General features: G+C 46.3%; 1 protein-coding gene across 1 annotated transcript in view; it reads right to left on the minus strand.

Moving 5' to 3' along the window:
• Positions 1–8,685: 8,685 nt before the first annotated feature.
• IFRD1 (interferon related developmental regulator 1) overlaps positions 8,686–24,841 on the minus strand; it is a 77,714-nt gene continuing 61,558 nt past the window's right edge. The window contains exons 9-12 of the mRNA XM_082254454.1: positions 12,898–13,032; positions 12,666–12,794; positions 10,029–10,124; positions 8,686–8,967 (exon numbers count right to left, since the gene is read on the minus strand). Of these exons, the coding sequence (XP_082110580.1) occupies positions 8,878–8,967; positions 10,029–10,124; positions 12,666–12,794; positions 12,898–13,032 (450 nt within the window). The 3' untranslated portion in view covers positions 8,686–8,877. The remainder of the gene's footprint in view (positions 8,968–10,028; positions 10,125–12,665; positions 12,795–12,897; positions 13,033–24,841) is intronic.

Raw genomic sequence — 24,841 nt, forward strand, 5'->3', positions numbered from 1 at the left:
CTTTCAACATAGAACCCATAATAGAACAGGAACGACGGGCAAGGGACTCCATCCTCTTGTCCGTGGCATCCCGGAACACCGGGGTGTCTTCAGCAGGAATCGCAGTGGACTTGTTCAAAACTGCTAACGCATGGTCCACCGGATGGGGGACACACCAACGCCCATCAGTAGCGGGCGTAAAAGGATAGCGCAGCTTAAACCTACTTGGTACAGCAAAAGGTTTGCGTATATTACGCCATCGTTCTTTCACAGCGCGCTGAAAATCATCAGTGCATGGAAACATCTGCGATGATTTGCGCCTTTTCTGCGTCCCATAAGCCGCCAAGGCAGCTGGAGGACATGCGTCCTCCTCCAAACGCAGAGTTTGCTTGATAGAAGCAACCAATTTGAATGCAAGCTCTTCAGACGAGCCAGGGGTAGAATTATCAGCCCCCTCTACCTCAGCCTCCATTTCTGACCCTATAAGGTCCAGGGAGGAACGAGACCCCGATAAGGAGATCTCTGCCACAGCAGCCCCAGTACCATCACCCTCTGAATCAGAGGAAATTGAAACTCTGGGCCTTTTAGAGGATTGCGCAGCCACCAGCATTTGCACCTGAGTCGCAAGGCTAGCCACAATCGCAGCCAAATCCCCCCCGGGGGGGGGGGGGGAACCGCAGTCCCCCGGCTTCCCACCAAATTGGCAGGAAACTAGCATTCCTGAGAATCCATGCCCCTGTAGTAGCAAAAATAAATGGGTGACCGCCCCTTTAAGAGAGCGCTGCGATCGTAGCCCACTCACACTAAGCACCCCACACAAGGGACCCCCACAGGGACAAGTATACCAAGGTAGGATACAGGGAATAGAGAGAAATGAACCTGTAGAGATCGGTGCTGCTGCTGCTGCCTGCGGTGCTCCTGAAGGAAAGGAAGTGCTGGCATACAGGGCGCTCTATTAAAGCCTATGGAGGCTACAAGAAAATGGCCGCCATGCATGTAAAACATGCGGCCGGAGCGATCGCAGCCAAAATGGCGCCGTTTTGGCGCCGAAACCGCCGCTCCCACACCCCATGAGGGTGAAGTAAAAACACACCATCTGCCCAAAAAAGGAACATGGTAAACCGCCGCAGCGGCGCTGTAATGTGCCCCAAGCATGAGAAACTCAAGCCCCACAGCACACAGCCGTTCACACAGACAGAAAACTGACACAGAGTGCAGCCAGCCCCCCCTCCTGCAGCCCACAGCATGCAATGTGAGAGATAGGGAAAACGTAATAGTGTGAACACAGGGCAAGGTACACAGTCCCAGACTGACACCCCCCAGACAGACAGGTCCCCACATAAATGCACTTACCTCTTACATGGCGTGGGGGACCCGCACAGGCGAACAAACCGCTGCACATGAGGCAGGGAGAGTCGCATCCAGGACGCAGCAGAAGGTGGGTTGAGAAACCGCACAGCGTCCGGTGAGGTAGTCACCTCACCTAGCATCCCTGCACGGAACAGGGATGGGTCGTTCAGATAACTCAGGAGCGATACCTGACTGAACGCTCGATGGCGGGCTGAGAAGCCACTGACCCACAGCCTGCTACCAGGGGGGTCAGCCCGAGACGCAGCCCGCATGATCCTCTTCTTCCGAAGAACTAACTAACGCTGGTAAAATAACAGCTAACAAGAAAGAGAAAAAACTCAAATAAAATCCAAAGAAAGGAAAGAGCTGAGACAAGGTGCCCCAGCACAGAAACTTCCAGCTACTCCTGACAGCTAGACAAATGAAACTGAGTTGGATACAGGAAGTGGAGGGTTATGTACTGAGGGGACCACCCCCTGGGGGTGGGATATGTTAAAAGTCTTTGTACTAACATTCGATTGCCTAGCTACTCCTACGGAATAAAGGACATAACCCATTGGTGATGAATATGAAGTGGGCGGCGACTGTCGGAGGACGTAAGAGAAATTAATTTTACCTACTAAAGCCTTACCTGTAGGTAAAAATTAAAAAGCAGCGTATACTACCGCTTTAAGCCTTTAGGAGGTCTGGTCTGTAGACCCAACATTTGAGTCACAATACACATCTAAGGACCACTGATTAAACCAACGGTGCCTCATTGCAAATCGCTTAAGGACCACAAAAGGGACATTGACATTCCCAATCTATCAAAATAGGAAGGAAACTCCTTCACCGCTCTAGAGGGCTTGAATGCGCCAAAGGGAATCTGTGCCTGGGCCGCAGCTTCAGCTGCAGCCTCCATTTTTAAAGTCTCATGCACAGACACAATCAGTGCGTGCACCAGTGCCTTTTCATGCGCAGCCACAGAAGTGGAGGAATCATCCTCACTATCTGAACTTAGGGCGCATGGCCACAGACCCCTCAGGGTGGGCCCTGTCCATGGTGGCTAGATCAGATTCAGGAGACAGGGGAAGCACGCATTTTACTACCCTGCCGCCCAAAAGCCACCCCCACCCAGGACACAAAGGACTCCAGGACTGCCGTCAGAGCTTCAATGAATAGTTGGGACTCGGAGGGCCCTGCAGGCTCAGAGGTGAGGAAATGTGCCCCACAAGTGCAAAACACACTGCCAAGGGACACCCCCACCACGCTGGCAACACCACCCGGTCACCAGCCACAGAGCACCCCCGGATCCTGCAGCAGAGAGGCAAGACCCCACCAGGCAGTCACCAGCAGCACCAAGATCAAAGCACTCCATGTGCGGCATCCAGGAAGGAGGCCCAGGAGTCAGCACCAGGGGATGAGAGGCTCCACAGTAATGGCCACCATTGATTTCAATGCCGGACTAACGTAAAATGGCCAACCTGGCTACACAAACAAGGCCGCCAGCCTATACAGAATATAGGCTACAACAAAATGGCAGCTCCACTGGGGCCCAGGCAAGGCACAGATCAGGAAGGGGGGGGGGGGCATGGCAGGCAGGAGCCCCCTGTCCCAGCCCCACGAGGTAGGGTTGTATGGTGGTTTGGCCTACGTATAGGTGGAGGGGAGGCAGGGTAGATGACCCACAGGACCACCAGACACAAGGGAGAGGAACCGGGGGGGGGGCAACTGTCCTAGGGAGAGGCCGCGTCCACCCCAAAACCCTCAGGACACCGCTCCAGACAGCCCCCCATTTAGAAGGGAAGGGGTTCTGTCGGCCAGGAGGAATTCTGCGACGCAGGCCGGAACCTGGTCGTATGCAACCTCGCGAGACCTTTAACCACAGACCAGTCCGTCTGGTGGGGCTGTCGCCGCCAACCTAGCGTGGAGCTGTGGTCTGCGCACGCTTGCCTGCCAGACTGGGGTGACCACTGGATCTAGATTTAGCCCGTCACCCAGTCCCCAGCAGTGGATTATAGATCTCACAGAAAAAAAATCTAACTAAAAAGAAAAATTGCCATGATCAGAGATCTCAGCAAGGAATTAGGTCCTGACTAGGCAGGGAAAACAAACTGGGTACGTATAGTGGGGGGGGGGGGGTGGAATATACCTCTTTGGACTGCCCATAGGCAGTTTTTTGCCTAGTGTCCTACTCTTGTAGGGGGCAGTATAACGATCAGCCTTTGCCTTCTCCACTGGACGGATCGGCTACAAGGTTCCCTGGTTCGGATCCAAATTGGACAATGCTATGGCTGCAGCCTACAACAATCATCAAGGGGGCACCAAGCGTGCCTGGGTGGCCCAGGAGGTGGTCGAGATTTTGACATGGGCCGAAGAACATGTTCCAGCTCTCTCCACAGTTCACATTAGGGAGTGGCGAATTTGCAGGCACATTACCAGAGTCAGGTTCTGGATCAAGGTGAATGGTCCCTTCATCTGGAGGTATTTAGTCTGTGTCCATTGGCGCACCCCGAAGGTCGACCTGTTGCATCTAGTCTCAACAAGGTGCAAAGGTTCGTGGTCAGGGCTCTGGCCGACGCGTTGATGGCCCCGTGGAGCCATTATCGGCTAATTTATGCCTTTCCTCTCATACAGCTGTTTGACGAGGTTTCTCCGCAGGCTGGCAGTGGTAAACGTTCCAGTGAAACTGGTGGCCTCAGACTGGCCTTGGTATGCAGACCTGGTAAAGTTGGTCATCGAGCCGCCCTGGCCACCGTCTAAGGGAGGACCTGCTGTCCCAGGGGCCGGTCTTCCATCCTGCTTTACGGTCGCTGGCTTTATCAGCATGGCTGTTGAAAGCCAGGTGCTGAGACAGGGATCTGCAAGTCTGAGTAGCCTAGTACTACTCCTGTAGATGGCGCATAACCCAATGGTTAAGAAGCATAAGAGCTGCGTCTGTCAATGGACAATCGAGAACTGGATTTTTGTAAGAACTTATCGTAAAACCGACCGAATGTACTCCATTTTAAACTTCTGCACCCGCACAAAGCGGTTCAGAGCCTTGAGATCCAGGATTGGACACACCTTGCCCTCCTTTCCGGGTACCATGAACAGGTTTGAATAGAAACCTTGAAAGCATTCCTGCGGAGGAACCAGTGCAATTACTCCTTGAGCCAAGAGATCCTGCACAGCCTCCAGGGATCTTTCAAATGATCTGGAGACAGGTGAAGATTTGACTGAAAGAACCTTTCCACCGGCCGGGACCTAAATTCTATCTTGGACCCAGAACGAATCAGTTTGTGAACCCATTTGTCTTGAATGAAGAAGTCCAGTGTTCCGGAAAGAAGCACAGACATCCCACCACCCCAGAAGCGGGTGAGTGCGCCCCTTCATGCTGAAGAGGGCTTGTCCGCAGAACTGGGCTGACTTGTCTTGAGCTTGCCACAGTGCTTTAGTCCCTCCAGAAGCTCTGAACGGCTTGCCTTTGTCTTTCGCCCCGGAGGCACGAAAAAAAAACAGCGGTAAAGGAAGACCCACACTTGGTACGGGGTGCTCTACCTTTGGGGGATTGAGGAAGAAGAGTAAACTTCTCACCAGTCAGACCCTTGATCAACTCATCCAGCAAGTCCCCAAATAAAATCGCTCTCACAGAAAAAGGAACATCTGGCAGGGCTTTCTTGGAAGCCTGCGCAGTCGACCAGCTCTTCAGCCAAACCATGCGTCCTAAGGCAATCCCCACAGTCGACACTCTGGCCATCAGGGGAGCTGCATCACACAGGAACCTTCACCCATTCCTTAACAGTCTATACTAAAAACGGATACAAAAAAACGGTTTTAGAATAGAACCCGCCAACACATGAAGATGACGGAAAAGGGATTCCACCGGATCTGTAAAAACCGGGGAATCTTTCACAGGCACTATAGTAGATTTGTTCAACCTGGAAACAGGATGATCGACCAACGGTTGGAAACCACCTCAAAGGGATAATGGCATTTAAAAGCGCTTAGGCACTACTAGCACGTGCTTGATGCACAGCCATTGGTCATTTACAATATCAAAAATTCTCATGACAAGGAAAAAAACTTTGCTCGATTTTTGGGTCTTGCGGAAGCCAAAAGACACCCGTGTGCCCGGCCGACGTGGGCTTTCCCTTACTGAAACAATCAGGGCTTCCACCAAACTGTTTCCACACTGCAGCTGAAGACAGGTCCTCTTCACCATCTGACTGCAAGGACAGCGACCCCTCAGGTAGGGGGGCGTCTGTGGCGACCACATCAACCTCTGAATCAGAGGACCCCACCAATGATTGAGAAAGCAGCGGCCGTTTTTGGCTAGTAACCTTTTTCATTACAAAATCGACCTTGGTCGCCAGGCTTTTTAGAGCTGCTGAAATTGCGGTCAGAGACTAAGATCCGGGCGGTCCAGGCGTCGACGCACTAAGCGGGGGTCTGAGTGTGAATTTACTGCCTGGGACTCCATATTCAATGTAACAGAAAAAAGGAGTACTCTCACTTTAAAAACGCGGTTCCCACCGTCTATCGCCGCGGTAAATATATACGGACAGCAGAGTGCAGGGATATGCCCACGAAGACCCCAGTACTTTACCACCATCAGAGGAAACCTCCTGAATTGGACTGTGCAGCAGGAAGAGTGAGTGACAGGAAATGACATCAGCCTGGTATGCGAAAGGTCACGCTGCCTGTGTAGCTCCATAGGGCTACACAAAAATTGCTCCCAATGCAATTCAATAGGAAGTACAGGGAAAATGGCTGCCCTATACAAGTCAATGGGAAAAACATTTTACATTGCCCACACTAAAGATGGCGGCGCCCACGGTGTACCATGTGGTCAGGGACCCCCCAATATGAAGGCCTCAAGGATCTATCACCAGACCCATCAGGAAATAAAAAAGGTACCATTGCCTTCCCCCCCAGGATGCCCCAGCACCCCCCAGGGGGTGGGAAAGGGGGACAAGGCACAAGGCCGGGTAACCGACAGGCTAGAGGGATCTTTCAGGAAGTTCAAGGCCACCGAGGGGCAACATTTTTTACTCACCATACCATGGATCTGGTGGGCTCTGCTCCGGCAGACCTCCCGCCCAGAGTGGGGGTGCTGCCAGCTGAGGGGTACACTGAGACTCAGGGCATTCCAGGTCATCGCATACCAGCAAGACAGCCACTCACAGGCTTGTCCCCATCCAGAAAGGGGCTCTGTTGTGGCGAGGCCTAGTGCGGGACTAGAACCTGCTCCCGCCCGTAGGCTAGGCTGGGGAAACCTTAAGGATCTAGATTATCCAGTGCGAAACCCCAGCCGGCATTGCTTGTAGATCACCAGGAGGATCCCCCTGAACACTAATTAGCAAGGTGAGTAGAGGATAAATAAAACCAAAATCTTAAAAGAATAAAATACTGAGACCGAAGTCCCAGCAGGAAACCTACTCCTTTTCTAGGCAGAAAAGAAACTGGTTTGTTGGAGAAGAGGGTGTGGGGTTATGCCTATGGGGACAGCCCCATGGGCGTGGATAATTACCTTTTTCCTGCCTAGAACTACTCCTGCAGGGGGCAGCATAACCCAATGGATTAGTATGAGAGCTGCGTCAGTCAATGGACGATAGAGAAATTATGAATTTAATACATTTTGAAAAAAGACTGCAACACAAAATGTGGAAAAAGTGAAGGGATGTGAATACTTTCCAGATGCACTGTACTTTTTGCCTGTAAATCTATGTGCATGATATTTAGGCTGTAGCATTACTCATTCAATCGCCACTGCTGGGTTTACAAAGCACCCAAGTAGTAATGTTTGCTCACAGCCCCTGTCTACAGCTTAATATTGGTGGGGAAAAATTCTCAAACTAGATTTCATATGCCTACAGCTAGTAATTACAAATCATAGGCAAACTGGACCAAATCAATTGCCTGTATTAAAGCTCAACTCTAGCTTTGCCATCACTATTTCCTTTACCATTAGGGTTGCCACCTCATCCCTTTAAACCCGAACATTACAAAGGTTCTGAGGCAATTACCACCGTAATCAGCCACAGAACCTATATAAATGTGTTAGGGTTTAAAGGAATAAGGTGGCAACCCTATTACCAATACATGTGGCTAATTTCAGCCAGCCGTGTATAAACTGTTTGTAGCATCAGCTTCATACCCATGGTCTGCTGCAGACCAGCATTATGCAAATAACACTGCAGCCTCTATTCTATAAAGTGTGTAAAAGGTAGGCACAATGCATAAACATTGGTGTCCATGAGAGCAGACATCCACTCTGCATCACATCTCCCCAATTAGATTTTAATGTGGCTGCCACTTATAGGGCAAAAAAAAAAAAGCCATGCAGGACAGACAACCCCATGGCCAGCTGCAGACAAAGCTACTAGCATTTAGACCGATAACTGCATTTTCGCGAACATTGGTTTGTTTGGAATAAAGGAAATTTCCTTCACCAAAACATGCAACAGCTGTCAACGCTGTATGAAGTGCATGTAGCCTCTGCTACATCCAGCATCGTGTTCCGGCCCAGACCAAAATTAAGTTGGGCTGAGCTCTGCTCAGCCATTCACAGGAAGCTTTGTTTTCTTCTGAATCAATGAGGAAAAGTGGAAGACTAAAAATGAATGCTGCACAACATGTAGTGCAGACACCAATTCTTTATATACTGCACTTCCGTGCATAGAAAATCTGATTGTTACAAGCACTGTCCCATCCAACCAAAATTCCAGTAACCCAGAGGGAGAAACTGGAGCAGGTCTTACTCCTAAACTGACGACTATTTGTACTGCATGGTCTATTTTGTATTCTGAAATTGTGCAGCACTAAGCCTTTTCCAAACTCAGGCTGTGGACTAAAGGTGAATACCAAGACGTTAAAAAAACAGTTATGTAAAAAGGCATGCAGGTTTGTACATAGGACAATATTAGGCAAATATTAGGAAGCAAGCATAATCTAGTTTATTGTCAAAGAGCATAATATAGAGTTATTTTTTAATATACTTCTAAAACAATGATACAGTTACACAATTGTTTGGAAAGTGGATATTTACACAAATTTCTTGTATAATACGCCAAGATAAAATGTGCACACAGAAGCAACCTAATACAAAGGGACATTAAATCAAGTTATAGCAAAGATAGGATTAGGTCAGTGATAATTCACAAATCTCACCAAAAATATCACAAGTAAAATGTAGACGGAACCATGCAAATTTTTTAACACTTGAATCCAAACTTCACTTTCACCTGATAATGCAGCAAATTGTGAAAATGCATTTAGGAGGTTAACCATGGCACACAAACACCCACAAGAGAAATTAGAAGAGAAAACTGCAGCAGGCAATTTGTTCAGCAGGAATACTATATAGGGCAATGTTGTACAAGACATAATGAGACACTACATAGCTGGACCTAATACATAAAGAATAAATATATTTCTATTACAAACATACTGTACATCTCTTCCCATCCCAACTGAAATGCTGCTAAAGCCATTTATCCACTTGTGAGGCAAGCCTAGGCCAACTCTAAATTGTTCTTTTCATTTGCAGAGTTTACACATTTGCAGGTTGGATCCCATCCTGAATATTTAGAAGAACTCTCCAACATCTGTTCTCTTGTCACGCAGTTTGCTTCTAGCTTTTGTGCGAGCTTTGAATGCAGCAGAGTTGTTCATGTGCTTAAGTGGTGAAAATAAATTTTGGTTAATGCATTCTACATATCCAAGAATGTACAACAATCACTGACAATTCAGAATTCAAACAAAAAATATCGGTATCTAATGAAAAGTCTAGCTTTTATGTTGAACATTAACACATGCGCATCAACTTGCCATGTCCTATTGAACCACTATATTTAAAGACCCATATATCAGACTGGTAAATTATGCCTGCTGCATATAAATTGTCAGCAGCATGGTGTATTACACATGAATGAAGGCTGCAACTGTGCCAAAACAGACTGAATTATACAGTCAATCTAAGCATATCCCAAATTTTGCACTTGCAATTTTCAGTGTTCTGAATTAAAAAAACTTCAATATACAGGGTGTACAGAAAAGAATTACACTCTTCCCCACACTTTAAATCACATTTCGTTGCTTTTCAGCCTGAAATGAAGACAGCGATTCTTTCCTACTCAGCAATTCGGTTTTGGATTTTTTTTTTCTGACATGGTGTTATATGTTTCACTTGGATGTTAGAAGTTGCACTGATAAATACAGCTGGATAAAACACATTTCAGGCTGCAAGTCAACAAAGTGATTTTAAAGGGGGCCATTCTTTTCTATACCCACTGTATAACACAAATATAAAGTCAGTGTTTATAAACTACATATCTGTAGTACTACATATCTGTAGTATTTACATCTCTCTCCAAGGCACCAAGTTCTCAGCATGAGTCCCTTCTAAAAAGTTTGACAAGATACATTTTGGTCAGGAGAGGGGGAGCTCAGCAGACCGCTAGTCTATTCAGAACCTAGTTCTGCTCTGCTGTGTGGAGGTGGGGGGCATTTGCAGGCGTTTCCTCCAATCAGCTCACTAACTGCAGTCTCTCCGCCCCCTCCACTGTGCTCCTGACAGATTTTGAAGGGTTAAGGAAGACTGTATATAAGCAAAAACTATGTAGGATTTTTTTCATCTCACTTCACTGGATAAATGTGAGGGTTTACAATTACATTAAAGCTCCAACAGCAAAACAGCACTACAAAGTTATTGTTAGCTATGCAAGTTCACGGCTTACCCTTTCAACGCGGGAGGTTTTCATTGCTGCAATAGCAGCTGCACTCAAGCACAAAGGTGGTCCGAGCTCAAAAATACTACGCAGAAAGTCATTTGTCTAAAAAAGGAATAAAAAAATGACATGCATACTATTGTGCAAAAAACGGTTTTGAGAACAAAAACACCCCCACATTATAACACCATAAATAATCCTTTAATGTGTGTGCACTTAAGTAAAACGCAAGCTAGGATAATTTGTTCATGCATCAAACACTGCTCAAAAAAATTAAAGGAACACTTTGAAAACCCATCAGATCTCAATGGGGATAAATATGCTGGATAACTATACTGATATGGACTGGGTAATGTGTTAGAACGAAATAATGCCACATTGATGGAAATTAAAATCAACCTACAGAGGGCTGAATGCAGATACCCCAAAATCAAAGTAAAAAAAATGACGCAACCGTCTAGTCCATTTTGCTGAAATTTCATTGTAGAGTCTCAAAAAGGTACTCCCTAGTTTGTATGGCCCCCCCACATGCTTGTATGCCTGCCTGACACCATCAGGGCATTCTCCCAATGAGATGGATGATGTCCTGGGGTATTTCCTCCCAGATCTGGGCCAGGGCATCACTGACTAGACTGAGGTGCAACCTGGCAGCGTCAGATGGACTGAAACAATGTCCAAGAGGCGTTCTATTGGATTTAGGTCAGGCGAGCGTTGGGGCCATTTAATGGTGTCAATTCCTTCATCCTCCAGGAACTGGCTGCATACTCTCACCACATGAGGCTGGGCATGGTCGTGCACCAGAAGGAACCCAGGACCCACTGCACCAGCGTATGGTTTGACAAAGAGCCAAAGGATTTCATCCCAATTCCTAATGGCAGTCAGGGTCTGGCCATTGTCTAGCCTGTAGAGGTCTGTGCGTTCCTGCAAGGATATGCCTTCCCCAATACCATCACTGACCCACCACCAAATCGGGCATGCTGAATGATGTTACAGGCAGCATGACGTTCCCCAGACCCTTTCACATTGGTCACATGATCAGGGGGAACCCGCTCTTATCTGTGAAAAAGCACAGGGCACCAGTGGTGGACCTGCCAATTCTGTTGCCCAATGGCAAATGCCAATCAAGCTCCACAGGCAGTGATCACAGGGTCCACTAGGACATCGGACCCTCAGGCCTCCCTTATGAAGTCTGTTTCCGATTGTTTGGTCAGACACATTCACACTGTTGGCCATTTTGTAGGGCTTTGGTAGTGCTCATCCTGTTCCTCTGCACAAAGAAACAGATACCAGTCCTGCTGATGGGTGAAGGACCTTCTAAGGCCCCGTCCATCTCTTCTAGGGTAACTGCCAGTCACCTGGAATCTTCTCTATGCTCATGGAATCTTCTCCATGCACTTGAGGAAATGGCACCTATTGATGTGCCATCCTGGAAGAGTTGGACTGCCTGTGCAACCTCTATAGGATCCAGGTATCGCCTCATGCTATCAGTAGTGACACTTTCACAAGTTTTGCATTTGGCTAGGGTCAAACAGTCAAAGTACTAGGGGGAAAAAATTTCAGTGGCCTCTACCTGTAAAGCCATTCCTGTTTTGTGGGGGGTTGACACATTGTTACCCATCTAGTGTACCTGTTCATTTAATTAACACCAAAGCATCTGAAACTGATTAACAACCCCCTCCGCTACTTACTGACCAGATCAATATCTCAGGAGTTTAATCGACTTGATGCTGTTCCTTTAATTTTTTTTAGCAGTGTAGTTAACCTGTAGCGCATCATTTACGGTTATGTGGTTCTTAAAGAAAAATGGTGACCATACCAATTTTATTCCTAGCCTTTAAAGCTAGGTGCACATGGAAGGGCCATGCACACAATCATTGTGCTATGCTTGGCTTCTGGGGTGTCCATGTGCTTTTGAGGAAATGGGCTCCCCGGGTATACCTGTCCATTTAGCCATTGCTATGTACAGAAGGCTCCAACATGGACTCAGATTAGAGTCAGGATCACACTGTACAGATAAGCCTTGGCGAGGCAGTGGGGTTCTGCCGCTTAAATGCAAATTGTTGATGTAATTTGGTTTTTTGACTAGCTGGTAAGGGTAATGGGAAATACTTTGTTATGTGACCCTGTAACCACAGGGTCACCTTTTAGGCTTGCCATACATCATACAATTTTCTTGTTCAATTTCCTTTAGATTTACCTTAAACTTTGTAGTGCAAAGGCCTGCCTGATTGCATACAAATTAAAAGTGTTTAGATTTACCAAAACCATATGAGGTCAAACCTAAAGGAAAATTGTATAATGTATGGCCAGCCTTACTTCTAGCAACTGTAAAGGTTGCAGTGGGCTTTTAATATGAAAGCTGCCAGAAGGCAGGCAAGTATATTACTTTTCCAGCTGATGCTACACATACAAGCAATCCTGTGGCGACAGGGTCACAAAGTTCAGGAATGGGTAGTTGACAAAAGTGTAACCGATAGCAGCACGTGTGATGAAGTACCTGCTATATGTTGCAGTCACTGGAGTTTGAACGTGTAGGTGTACATTAAGCTACTCAAATATGACAGAAAATAGATACATCCAGAAACAGACAGCCATCCATTTCCCTTCACAAAGCAAAGAAACATTGTATACAAAATGCCTCCTTACCAGAAGATGAAGCTGCATTCCAGAGCCAAAAAGCTCTTTGAAAACATCATACGTGAGCCTTTTCACCCAACAGTCAATGTGCATGCGCTCTCTGCCAAAGCGGATCATTTCAGCCTGAAAGTCTCCATCCTGCACAAAAACAAATTACAATTGTCTTAAGACGGCAACACTTTAAGCACCATGTATTAACCTCCAGTCAGAAGCACGCAAGCACAACTGAAAATAATTATACCTCAACCGCTCTGAGTACATCCCGGAAAACAGAACGTTGCTTTCGTCTGTCTATTTTCGCTCTGTGTTTATTGCAGTCAGTAGCCATAGCTTTCAGTGTTTGAGTCAAAGGTTCAAGATCTTCATAATAAAAATCCTAAGAGGCAAAAATATGTAATATGTCAATTACTACAAAAGCTTATTCCTAAGGCGGTAAAAAGTAAAAGCAAACTTGTACATGAATTTATTCTCATGCTGTAGTGGACACTACACTGATCGCAGCCAAAAGAAAAAAGCTTAACCCCAGCTACCACTGTACCCTACACAGTGCAAAGTTTACATGAAGCAAATGATTGTATTCTACCACTGTTGAACCCCTTCTGAAAAGGCTTGCTTCTTGCCTGTTCTGCTGACTCACCATTTCTTATACAAAAAAAACTGAGCGACAACAGGCAGAGGTCCTTAAAGCGGAGTTCCGGCCTCAAATACCTTTAACTAAAAATACCCCTGTAATACTAATCCATCGCCCTTTACAGAACCGCTATTCTCATACTTACAAGGTGTACAGTATTGGATTTTAGTCAAAATCTTACTTTTAAAAACACTGTCTGGGCGCAGCCATCTTAGACGTGGGCATCTGAAGCTGCAGTGTAGTCTGCTGTGTCCTTCCTGATTCTAGCCTCCTGGGAGTGATGACAAACCGCTCCCAGGATGCAATGCAAAGGCGGAAGTGATGTCGGTGGCCGTGGCCACAGAGAGGGAGGAGGAAGTACAATCAAAAATGCCCTGAAAATAAGGTAAGGGACCCCCGAAAAAAATTGAAAATGCCCAATTGTTGATCAGCATAGCGAGCACTCCAGGAATCACTAAAGTTGCAAAATAGGCCAGAACTCCGCTTTAACGGCATGCTTGCTAAAACAAAAAAGGGTAAGAGCCAAGCAGCTAGTGTTTTAAGAACAATGAGGCAGGTTTCTTTACAAAAACCTACAATACATAGACTACCAGATGAAAGCGCAATTTGAAAAATCAATGTAACAGAACGACGTTTAAAGGTTAGCACTAAGTCCCTGTCATGAATCAAACATGTGATCAAGTGATATTTCACTAGTTGCACGCTGGTTTCTGGGTCAGGGGCTAAAGCTAGACAGCCAGGTAACTAGTACTTTTAAAATCTGGTCAGCAGTGGCAGCCCCCAGTATGTCACATGATAGGTTTACTGCTTAATACAAAAAAAAAAAAAAACCCCACACAAAACAAGCTTTGGTAAGAATAAATATAGCCATTTATACACACCAGCAGTTGGACACATTTAAAGCATTACTAAGGTTCCCCCCCCCCCCCTCAAAAACCAAATCAATTACACTTACCTAGCATTGCACACAACAGCCCCAAACCGGAGTCCACTGGCGCTGTTCAGTCCTTCAGAGCATGCCCCTATAGTGAGTGCTTGCTATTAGGCAGACATGCAGGCTCACTCCTGAGCTGGACTGTAGACAAACAGTGCAGCTCGGCCAATAGCTCCCGCTGCTGCCTCCACAACAAGTGAGGATAGAGTGGCGAAGCCCCAGATCAAGAGCGGGTTCAGGCAAGTATAGAGGGTATGGAGAAATGATCATGGAAAACTTTAAGCTGAATGCAGAGAAGGTAAAACCTTTAGCCTTTAGGACCTCTAGTCTAGTACATTTGCCTGTTCAAAAAACCCTCACCCCAAGTACTAGCATACATCATAGCCTTCTCCCACAAAAACTAAATTGAAAAGGAGTTACCAGTAACATTTTCCTCCGAGTCTTTCAGGACAGCCCATGAGACCTAGGGGTCCTCCTACCAGGACAGGAAACCTGTTAACCCCACCAGATAAAATGTGGTCCTCTAATCCCCACCTTCAGTATTTTGAGAACCGTAGGACGTCCCTGCAAAAATTGGATTTTTGACTTACCGTAAAATCCATTTCTCTGATGTTCATTGACGGACAGCTTCTGATATTCATAACCATTACAGGAGGGAGACAGTAAGCAGAAAATTCTGGCTACATCCATGGGCAGTCCCAGGGTGTATACTCCCTCTGCTATAGCCACTCCCGTTTTGTTACAAGCAGTCTCAGGAGAATTATAACTCCAGAGGGGTGGGTACTGTGTCCGTCAATAAGAGAAATGGATTTTACGGCAAGTCAAAAATCCCATTTTCTTTTGTTCATTGACAGACACAGCCGATATTCATTACCATTGGGACGTCCTAAAGCAGTGTTAAACCTAATGGGTGTGTGTGTGTGGGGGGGGGCGACCCTCGAGTACCAGGTCCTCTAAACAGCAGCCTGCAAAACCTTGCTGCCAAAAGAAGCATCCGCAGATGTCCATCCACTTTATAAAAACAACTTTGTTCGACCAGGTGGCCGCCATGCAAACCTACATCATTTGATGCCCGATTATGGAAAGCCCAGGAGGCCCTAAGCGCCCTAGTGGAGTGCACCTTGACAGGGAAAGAAGGAACCTGACCCGATTGAATAGGCCTTAATCCCCATGTCTGATCCATCTGAAAATGGTTGCAGAGGAAGCAGACAACCCTTCGAGGTCCAACCGTGAGCACAAAGACTACATAAGACACCGTAGCTGCCAGATTGCCCAGACCACATCCAAGGCATGCAAGGCAATTTCCTTCAGATGTTTAGGCCTGGGACACAGGGAAGACAACACGATGTCTTCATTCAAATAAAAATCAGAGACAACCTTTGGAAGGAATGACGGACAGGGGCCAAAAACCACCTCATCCCTGTGAATCAACAGGTAAACTACAGGATAACACCGCCAGTAACGACACCCTGTGCGCAGAGGTGATAGCCACTAAAAAAAGTATGCAACCAGGTAGTGTGGCCAAAGGTCGTTGAAGGGCCGCCAAAGCCGACACCTGGCCCTTGATGGTAGTCTAGGCCAAATTCTGTTGAAGGAAGGTCAAGATCCGAGCCACCAAGGAGTGAGGAAGAACCCCAAGAGACTCCCATCATGCAATGTACATCTTTTCCACGTACAATGGCAGATCTTCCTAGGAGGTAGACTTCTTCGCTTTCAACAGTGTAGGAACCACCAACTCAGATAAACCCCTATCCTTCAGCACCTGGCGTTCAAACAACCAAGCCATCAAAGCCAGCGACTAAAGCAGGATTCAAGATCAGTCCTTGGGACAGCAGATTGTCCCTGAGACCATTCGCACCAGATCGCTGTACCAAGCCGAGGCCAGTCCAGAGCCACTAATGGAATCCCTTCTGCCTCGATCTTGTGTTAAGTCTTGGCAGCTTGAGAAGAGGGGAGGCGTAAATGAGACGATACTGACCCCACAGGGTCATCAGCGCATCCGTCAGGCTTCCTTGACCAAGCCACAAACCTCTGCACCTTCTTGGTGGCCTGAGACGCCAACAGATCCACTGCGGGGTGCCGCACCGGAGAGACAGCTGATGAAACCCCCCGGATGAAGGGACCACTCCCTGCACTCTAGACGCCTGCCGAGTGAGGTAATGCCCTTTCAATCCCCCCCCCCCCCCGGGAATGTGCACGTCAGAGGGCTGGAATGAACCGTTCAGCCCACCTTAGAATCCCAGCTGCCTCTAGAGCCGCCAGGACACTTGTGGCCCCTTGGTGATTGACAAGCCACGGCCGTGACCGCGTCTGAGTGCGCACTGGACAACCCTGAAGACGATTTGTCCAATGATCAAGACCGTGATCGCTCGGAGTTCCAAGACATTGATCAGAGTCTAGACCATTCCAGCATCCAGATTCCCTGAGCAGAATGCTTGCTGAGGACACCTCCCCAGCCAGACAGGCTAGCATCTGTGGCGACCACTGTCCCAATACAAGGGGAGGAAGTAATTTCCGAGCTGAAGTGCCAGAGGACTAAGCCACCATTATCAGGGACTCCTTTGTGTCCCAACTCAGACGGATCTGATCCTCATTACAACATAGGGTCTAGTGGAATATCATTGAATTTCTATGTAGAATCATTTTTAATCTATTAATCTTTTAAAGGTTAGGCGCATGTGTATATGAAATGATGATATCTTTGTAGGTTAATCTTTATATAAGTTGAGTTTTAGACATTAGGTGTATATACAGAGTCTCCGATGGAATAAACCGAACCCTAATTTGTGCAGTCCATAGCATGGATCATATTCCTTGACCTTTTGACACATGATGGGTTTTTTTTTTTCTCCTTTTCTGAGGAACCCTTGAGAATCCTTTAGGCTAAGGAGATATTTTTAGGCTAAGGAGATATTTTAATCCTATTTATACATGAAAATATGACCCATTCGCTTTCATATTGGTTCACATATTTTGTTCTTATAATATTTAAATTTTTATTAACCATTAGGATAGATCATTTTTTTAAATTATAAAAATTATGTACTTTGCACACATGTAGACGGATGTGTCTACATTACTATATCCAAATTCATTTTTGTATAACATTGCAAATTATGCATGTTGGATCACATTCAAAGCACCATTGGGTCACTGTGGATTCTGCACATATTCGTGATTTTTGATCACACACCCATATAGGATAGTGCACTTCACTTTTATTTTTCCATTTTTCATCATTCCAATATTCAGGAATGTTAAGTGCATCAATATTTAAATTTGATCAGCGCATCTTTACTCACATTACAGACAAGACTGCGGAGTCTTGTCCCATTTAGTCAGAATTTCCCTTTGCAAGGACCTTGAATTAACTGAGCAAACAGAACCTCCTCGAAGGTAGACACCATCAGGCCCAGTATCCACATGCAAGTCCAGAGGGATGACCATTTGTTGGACAGCAGGAGGCCAATTGCAGCCTGCAAATACTGGGAGTATGTCCAGATAGTTCAGCTTTGTGGATGGAACCAGAGCAGAAGGAGACTCTGCTCGCAGGAGAAGATCGTTCAAGTAGCCCTATACAGTGATCTCTGTTGGCGTAGCAAAGCTAGCACCAGGGCTAACACTTGTTAAGATCCGAGGAGCAGATGTGAGACCAGAGGGCAACGGATAATGCTCCTCTCCCACAGCAAAGCTGAGAAAACGCTGGCGGCTGGCACATATTGCAATGTCAAAAACCAAAGTTGCACTGTGATAAATAAATGTGAATATATAAAAAAGTGTATATATAGATACATGGCAATATTCAATTAAGTGAATTGGGAAAGTCCAAAATCAATGATAAATGCAGATTTTTTCCCCTGGTAACACCGACAGGTGTAGTAAATATTGAAATTCCACCAAAAATGTGAATCCACCACCGCATGAAAAGCCTGCTTACCGGACACAAGACCACTAAGGGCCAGCTGCTCCAAAGATATACAGGTAAGGTAACCCAATTACGGCTTGTCCACTGCAGTTCCTAAATCCACCGGTAGTCAAATGTAGATCTCCAAAAGAATAAGAGCTCCATAGTGAAAACCCATATGATATCGTTCTTAAGAAAAAAGGTAAATATTGCCCTTACATCAGTAAAATTCAATCAGGCAGGAAATGTAAATAGTTGGCCGGCTCAACGCTGCACTCGCACTTCCGGAATTTCCGTAGCTACGGGCGATGTCAGAAAGTCGCCCCCCCGCCAATGGGGGCTGAATTTATCTTCTATTCCTAAAAACATGGTGTTACTAGGATCCTTATGTACTAAAAATGTAGTGTTTCGAGACAGAATGTTGTTTGAATCCCTTCCTAATGTTGCTAATATGAGCATTAGGCCTAACCTGTAGGGGGGAGTTCGGTGCTCCCTTTATATTAGGAGTCCACAAGGGCATTGGAATAAAACCACTCCTGTGCTAGAACATGTAATAAAGGATTTAATCTTGCAGATGCTACGCATACTAGTAGAGGCAAACTTATTGGTTCTCCTGTCTACATTTGTTTGAGCACACTTCTTGCATTGATAGTACCCTATGAGATTTTGAAAAAAAAAAACCTCAGTTGTTGAATAGGGAGATCTAAGACCTTAGGAACAATACTATGAGGGTAGATGTTCCCCTAAAGCAGGGGTCTTCAAACTGTGGCCCTCCAGTTGTTCAGAAACTACAATTCCCATCATGCCTAGTCATGTCTGAGTTTTACAATGCCTCATGGGACGTGTAGTTCCGCAACAGCTGGAGGGCCGAGGTTTGAGGATCCCTGTCCTAAAGACTACCTGAGGTTTCTCGAGCAAAACATTGCCCAACACCCTATCGTTCCCCAAAATGTGCCTATGCCGTTGGATAAGGCGTTTGATCCCTCTGTGTTGAGTTGAGAAGGTAGTAACGAATGGGAATCATTGAAGAAGTAGTCTCAACCTTCTCCACCGGAGGCTTAACCCTCAGGAGATCTGCTCTAGCCACCTGCATTACATGGTTCAGAGTATCCCAGAGAAACGTAGCATAACCTCTCCAAAAATAATCGCAGTAAAAAATTGGGCCTGGGATAAAAATAAATCTGACGTTTTTAGTACAATTCTGCTTAAGTCTCATATTGACCCTTGGGTACAAACTAACCAAGGGCTATAAAGGCAACTATCAACAGAAATGTACAAATTTCTGTCACTGGATTTGAAGTATGTGGTGGTGACAACACTGTCACCCCTAACAAATAGTGAGATCTAGGAAACGAATGCTCTTTTGACTTGCCTCATAGTTCAAATTGATCCCTCTATGGTTAGTTTAAAAACTGCATAAATTGAACCAGATCCAAGTTAGTAACATCCAAAAGAAGGACATAGTCTATGAATCTTGCGCATAACAGTATTTGAGGCCTATAATGGGCATAGACGACAGCCTCCCACTGGGCCATGAAGAGTTAACCGAAATGGGTTATTTAGCCCCCATGGCTACCCCTCTATCCTGGCGATCATATTGGTTATCAAACCAGAAATCGTGTGTTTGCGAACTCAAAAAGTTCCATAATGGAAACATGTAGATTTAGGCGGTCAGAGTTCCTATCCAAAAATAGCCTAACCACCCATAGACCCAAGTCGTGAGGAATAATTGTGTAAAGTAAAGTAACGTCTGCAGTTCCTAACCACAAACCTTCCTTGGGTGTATACCCTGACAGTAAATTGATGGTATGCCGGGTGTCCTTCATATATGAGGATATCTGCTGGGCCAGGGGTTTCAGATAGGAGTCAATATATTTCCCCACCCGGGACGTCACAGAGACTGTCCCACTAACTATGGGTGACTGGAGGGGGGGTTGTAAATAAGACTTGTTTATGTATCTTAGGGGGATAATATATCACAGTAGTGCGAGAAAACCTGGGTACAAAAAAGGCCTTTATTTAGAATGTTTACATGGAAAACTTTAATGACAATGGTGTCCAATTTATTTATATTGGGCCAGTGGATTTTTTAAAAGTGGGGTATAAAAGTTTGCCTGTCACCTATTATCTAGTGCATTTTCAGATATATAATCACTTCTAAAATATCCATTTCACATCTAAAATTACTATTGCCCTCCCCCCCTTTTGTCAGCTGGTTGGATGACTAAATTACATAGGAAATTTCAACCAAACCACTCTGTAAATCCTTATTCATATGATTCTTACGAATGTTCATTTTATCCAAATCCCTAAGGACCACGTCCCTAAATACTTTAAGGGAGGGGGCCAAAATACCAGGAGGAATAAAAAGTGATGCATTGGCCAAACCAGAGTGCTGAAATTCTGTAGTGATTAGTAATCCAGTCAAGGAAAATAGACTAACCATTAATTTCTGCACAGCCATATACATCCGAAATTCATGCACTTTTTTTGGGGGGCAAACATCAAACCTTTATCCAAAAGCAGTTTCTCAGAATCACTTAAAAATACCAGCGTTTTGTTAGGTCCTTTGATTGTATTCTCCTCCCCCCCTCTAGTCCCTCTTTGTTCGACCGAGCGTTTGATGCCCTGACCAGATCTGGGAAAACCCCACCCTGGGTAACCCTGATGTTTGGTATCCCGGTTGGTAGGATGTCCAACTACAGTGGCACTATGTATGGTCAGCACTATTCTTAGAGCCTGTATTTTCAACATATTTGGCCTGTATGGTCCCTGCTCCTGGTTGTTCCTAGGTCCCTCCATATCTCCAATGGAAAGAAGTTATTCTTAACAGACATATTGATAATCCACAATTCCGAATCTTCCTCACCGCAATGATCAACTCCATAGCCCTGATATTGGCCATAAGCGGGGGAAGGGCCCTGCCATTGTTGAATGGTTTATGTCTAGAATTGTAAGGCGGGCCTTGTCTCTACTGTGGGAAATAACTGATTAGGGGGACCAAATTCCCTATCCCGCTTCACATGGAAAAAGTTGCCATTCCCATACCTGTATTGTCCATTCCCATTATTGGAAGGGTAATTTGAACCAGACCCATAAGGGGTGGTTTACCTCTACCCCATCCCCTAAAGGGCGATCTATAGTACGGATTACGTCCTATTTTTTTTTTGGGTCCCCTAGGGGTCTATATGTGAAGACCTAATAGTATCCTCTTGGTGGTGTATGTTCGGCATCATCCCTTTTTGGTGTGAGTCCTGAGTGGCAACTTCCAGCCTGGACTCCCCATTGCTTCCCGTGTCTTTGATTAGCTTCTTCTGCCACTCAAAGACTGTTAGTCTGATAATCAAGTCCCTATTGTAGGTCTTCCTCTTTTTGAACTTTAAATCCTTCTCTTCCTTTTCTAAAGTCTTGAGAAGGTTATTAGAAGACTATATTCATTTATTATCTTTTAGAGGAACTAGCTTTTCTTTAACACGTTTAATCTCATAAAGCTGCGATAGTTTGGCACTTTTTGTACCAGGAATTTAAGGAAACCGACACCTGCTTCATTGAATTATACCATTCCTCCAATTCACCTTTGAGGGCATACTTCCCATCTAAGGCTCCTGGGTACCATAGCTTTTCTTGAAACTTATATCAAGGACACTGTCCCATTGAGTATGGAATTCCGAAACCATGATATTTTCTTTAACCTCAGAAACAAAACCTAGGTCATTTTCTTTTTCAGAAAAGACCTCAAAAACTCCATCGGTATTGACCACTTTCGTGGCCCGATAATCAAATATATCCATAGTGAAAAAATAGCTTCTAAAAAACCTGCAGTAAATATCTAAATCAAATAATGCCAATCCAAATTAACTGCACTGAATATTATAAGTTTCAAGCAGCAACTTCGTGAAATAAAACAAATGAAATCAAAAACAAAGTTGCACTGTGATAAATGGGGCCACACACACTTCAGAATTGTGAAAGTCCAAAATTAAATGCAGATTCTTTCCCTGGCAACCAACATGTGTAGTAAATATTGACATTCCACCACCAACCATGTGAATCCACCACTGCATGAAAAGCCAACTTACCGGAAACAAAAGACTACTAAGGGCCAGCTGCGCCAAAGATATACTTTCAAGATGGTGTTTTTAACTGAGAGGTCCCATGACTCAGACTGAGGTGTGCTTACTGTTGGATGGGAAGTTTCATTATAAAATTTGGTGAGTCAACACACGGCCCGTACCTCCAGGCAACGTCATTTGTGACAAAACGTGTCGGTCGTGACGTGCTGACGTCACTGATAGCTACAGAAATCCTAAGTGCGGGTGCAGCGTTGAGCCGGCTACTATTTACATTTCCTGCCCGATTGAAATTTTACAGAAGTGCAATATTTACCTTATTTTAATAAAGATATATGGTTTTACAATATGTAGCTCCTATTCTTTTGGAGATCTACATTTGACTAGCAGTGGATTGATGTGGACAAGCCGTAATTGGTTACCTTGCCTGTATATCTTTGGTGCAGCTGGCCCTTACTGGTCTTTGGTTTCCAGTAAGCAGGCTTTTCATGTGGTGGTGGATTCACAATATCTACTACACACAGTGTTACCAGGGAAAGAATCTGCATTTATCATGGATTTTGGACTTTCATAATTCACTTGATTGCCATTTATCTGTATATATTAACACTTTTTTTTATTTAATATATGTCAATATATCATGGCTTGACAAAAAGTTAGGAGCCAGTATTTTTTTTTTTTTTTTAAACAAAGCTTTCAATGAACAAGGATAAAGTACAGTGCAGCAAGGTGGAGGCGATAGGAGATCCAGTGATCAAGAGTAACATATGCCACCTTAGGCCCCTTTAACACGGATGCCTCTGCCAAGCAGAATCCCTTTGCTCAGCGGGGATGTCTGCTGATCCCCGCTGAGCAGGCAGATGACAGGTCCTGTCCACTCTGCTATGCAGACACCGACACAGCCCCATAGAGGAGTGGGCTACGAGATGGAAACAGACCGCTTGTCCGTTTCCAGACTCCCGGGTCCAAGGTCAGGCGACTCAAGACAGTCCGCCTGCCAATTTTCCACACCCACCAGAATGGGAACAGCCGAAAGCACAGGAATGCGCAATTCGGCCCAAGACGGGAGCATGGCCACTTTCTCGGCCGCCCGGGCACTCTTGGTGCCCCCTTGGTGATTTATATAAGCCACAGAGCCGTGGTGTCGTCCGTCCGTACTGGAACCGGACACCCCTGAAGTTGAGATAACCAACGGAAACAAAGCCTGATCGCGTGGAGCTCCAAGACGTGTAACAGCAAAGAGGCCCCCACCGCCGACCACAACCCCGGGCACAAGGCGTGCCCAGGACTTCTCCCCAGCCCAACAGGCTGGCATCTGTGGTGAAGACCGTCCACAACAGAGGCCGAAAGGACTGGCTCTGTCTCAGGGTTGGCGACCGGAGCCACCACAAAGGATCCGACTGCAGCCGGTGGAACAGAGAAACTACTTGTCCAATGACCGAGGCGTCCTGCCTCACCTGGCCACCTGAACGGCTGTGAAAGCCGAAACCATCAGTGCCGACCAATGAAAAGTCGACAAAGATGCACACAAGCTCGACCTGAACAGGAGGTCGCCAGATAAGAGTACGCAATCTCCTTTAAACGCAGTAAGGCCCGCACTGGAGCCAAAATCTTGGTGAAAAACCTGGGAGCCGAAGCAAAACCGAAGGGTAGCACCAGAAAACTGACCAGCTCCCCTGCCACCGCGAAGCGGAGACATCTCTGAGAAACCTCCTAGATAGGGATGGGTAGACACTGATCCAGCAAGGTGATGGGAGGCCAGAAGTCCCCTGGATCCAATGACGCCACGACCGGCTTTGAGGGATTCCATCCAGAACTCCAGCATCCGCAAAAACGGTTCAGAGACTGCAAGCCCTGAAGCGGATGCACTGTGCCCCCTGTTCTGGGCACAGAACAGGATGGAAGAAAAAAAAAAAACCCCTGAGACGAGCAGGAGGCAGCTGGAGAGCCGACAGGAAGAACCTGTCCATGAGGCGAGATCGAAAACTGATCTTGTACCCTGAAAAAGAAGAAATTTGTAACCCCCCTGCCCCGAATACTGGACAACCAGGGAACCTGAAAGCAACACAGTCGTCCCGCCACCCCTAAGACAGGTGAGACGTCCCTGCAGGAAGCGGTGGACCAGGCCCCTGAGCCAGACTGACCAGCCTTTGTCTCACCCGACCACTGATTCTTGTGACCACCAGAGGGCTTGAAGCCCTTGTCCTGCGCTCCTAAGGCACGAAAGGACCCACGCTGAGCTATCAAGGAAAACCCCCGCCTAGCGCGGGAGGACCTACCGCTAGCGACCGGGGGCAACCGAGTACTCGGACCCCCCTAAGCCCCTTATCAACTCAGCCCGAGTGTTCCCAAAAGGACGACTCACCAACAAGGAACATCAGACAGTCTGTCTGAAGCGTGGTCAGCCGACCAGCTTTTATGCCAAAAAAGGCGGCGAATCGCAATCCCGATCGTAGACAACCGAGCGACCAACGGAGCCTCGTCCAAGGCCACCTCACCGGTACATCCCATTTGGGTAACCCAAACCACCAAGTCAAGGGCAGTTGGATAGGTTCACTCCGCCACCAGGGTGCACCAAAGCACCTTGGTCCATGCCGCGAGAGCCTGAGAAGCCAGCACCGCGGCAAACATATGTAAACAGGAAAG

The sequence above is a fragment of the Pelophylax lessonae genome, assembly GCF_965119305.1.
Source record: "Pelophylax lessonae genome assembly, chromosome: 4".
In the NCBI taxonomy this organism is placed as follows: Eukaryota; Metazoa; Chordata; class Amphibia; order Anura; family Ranidae; genus Pelophylax; species Pelophylax lessonae.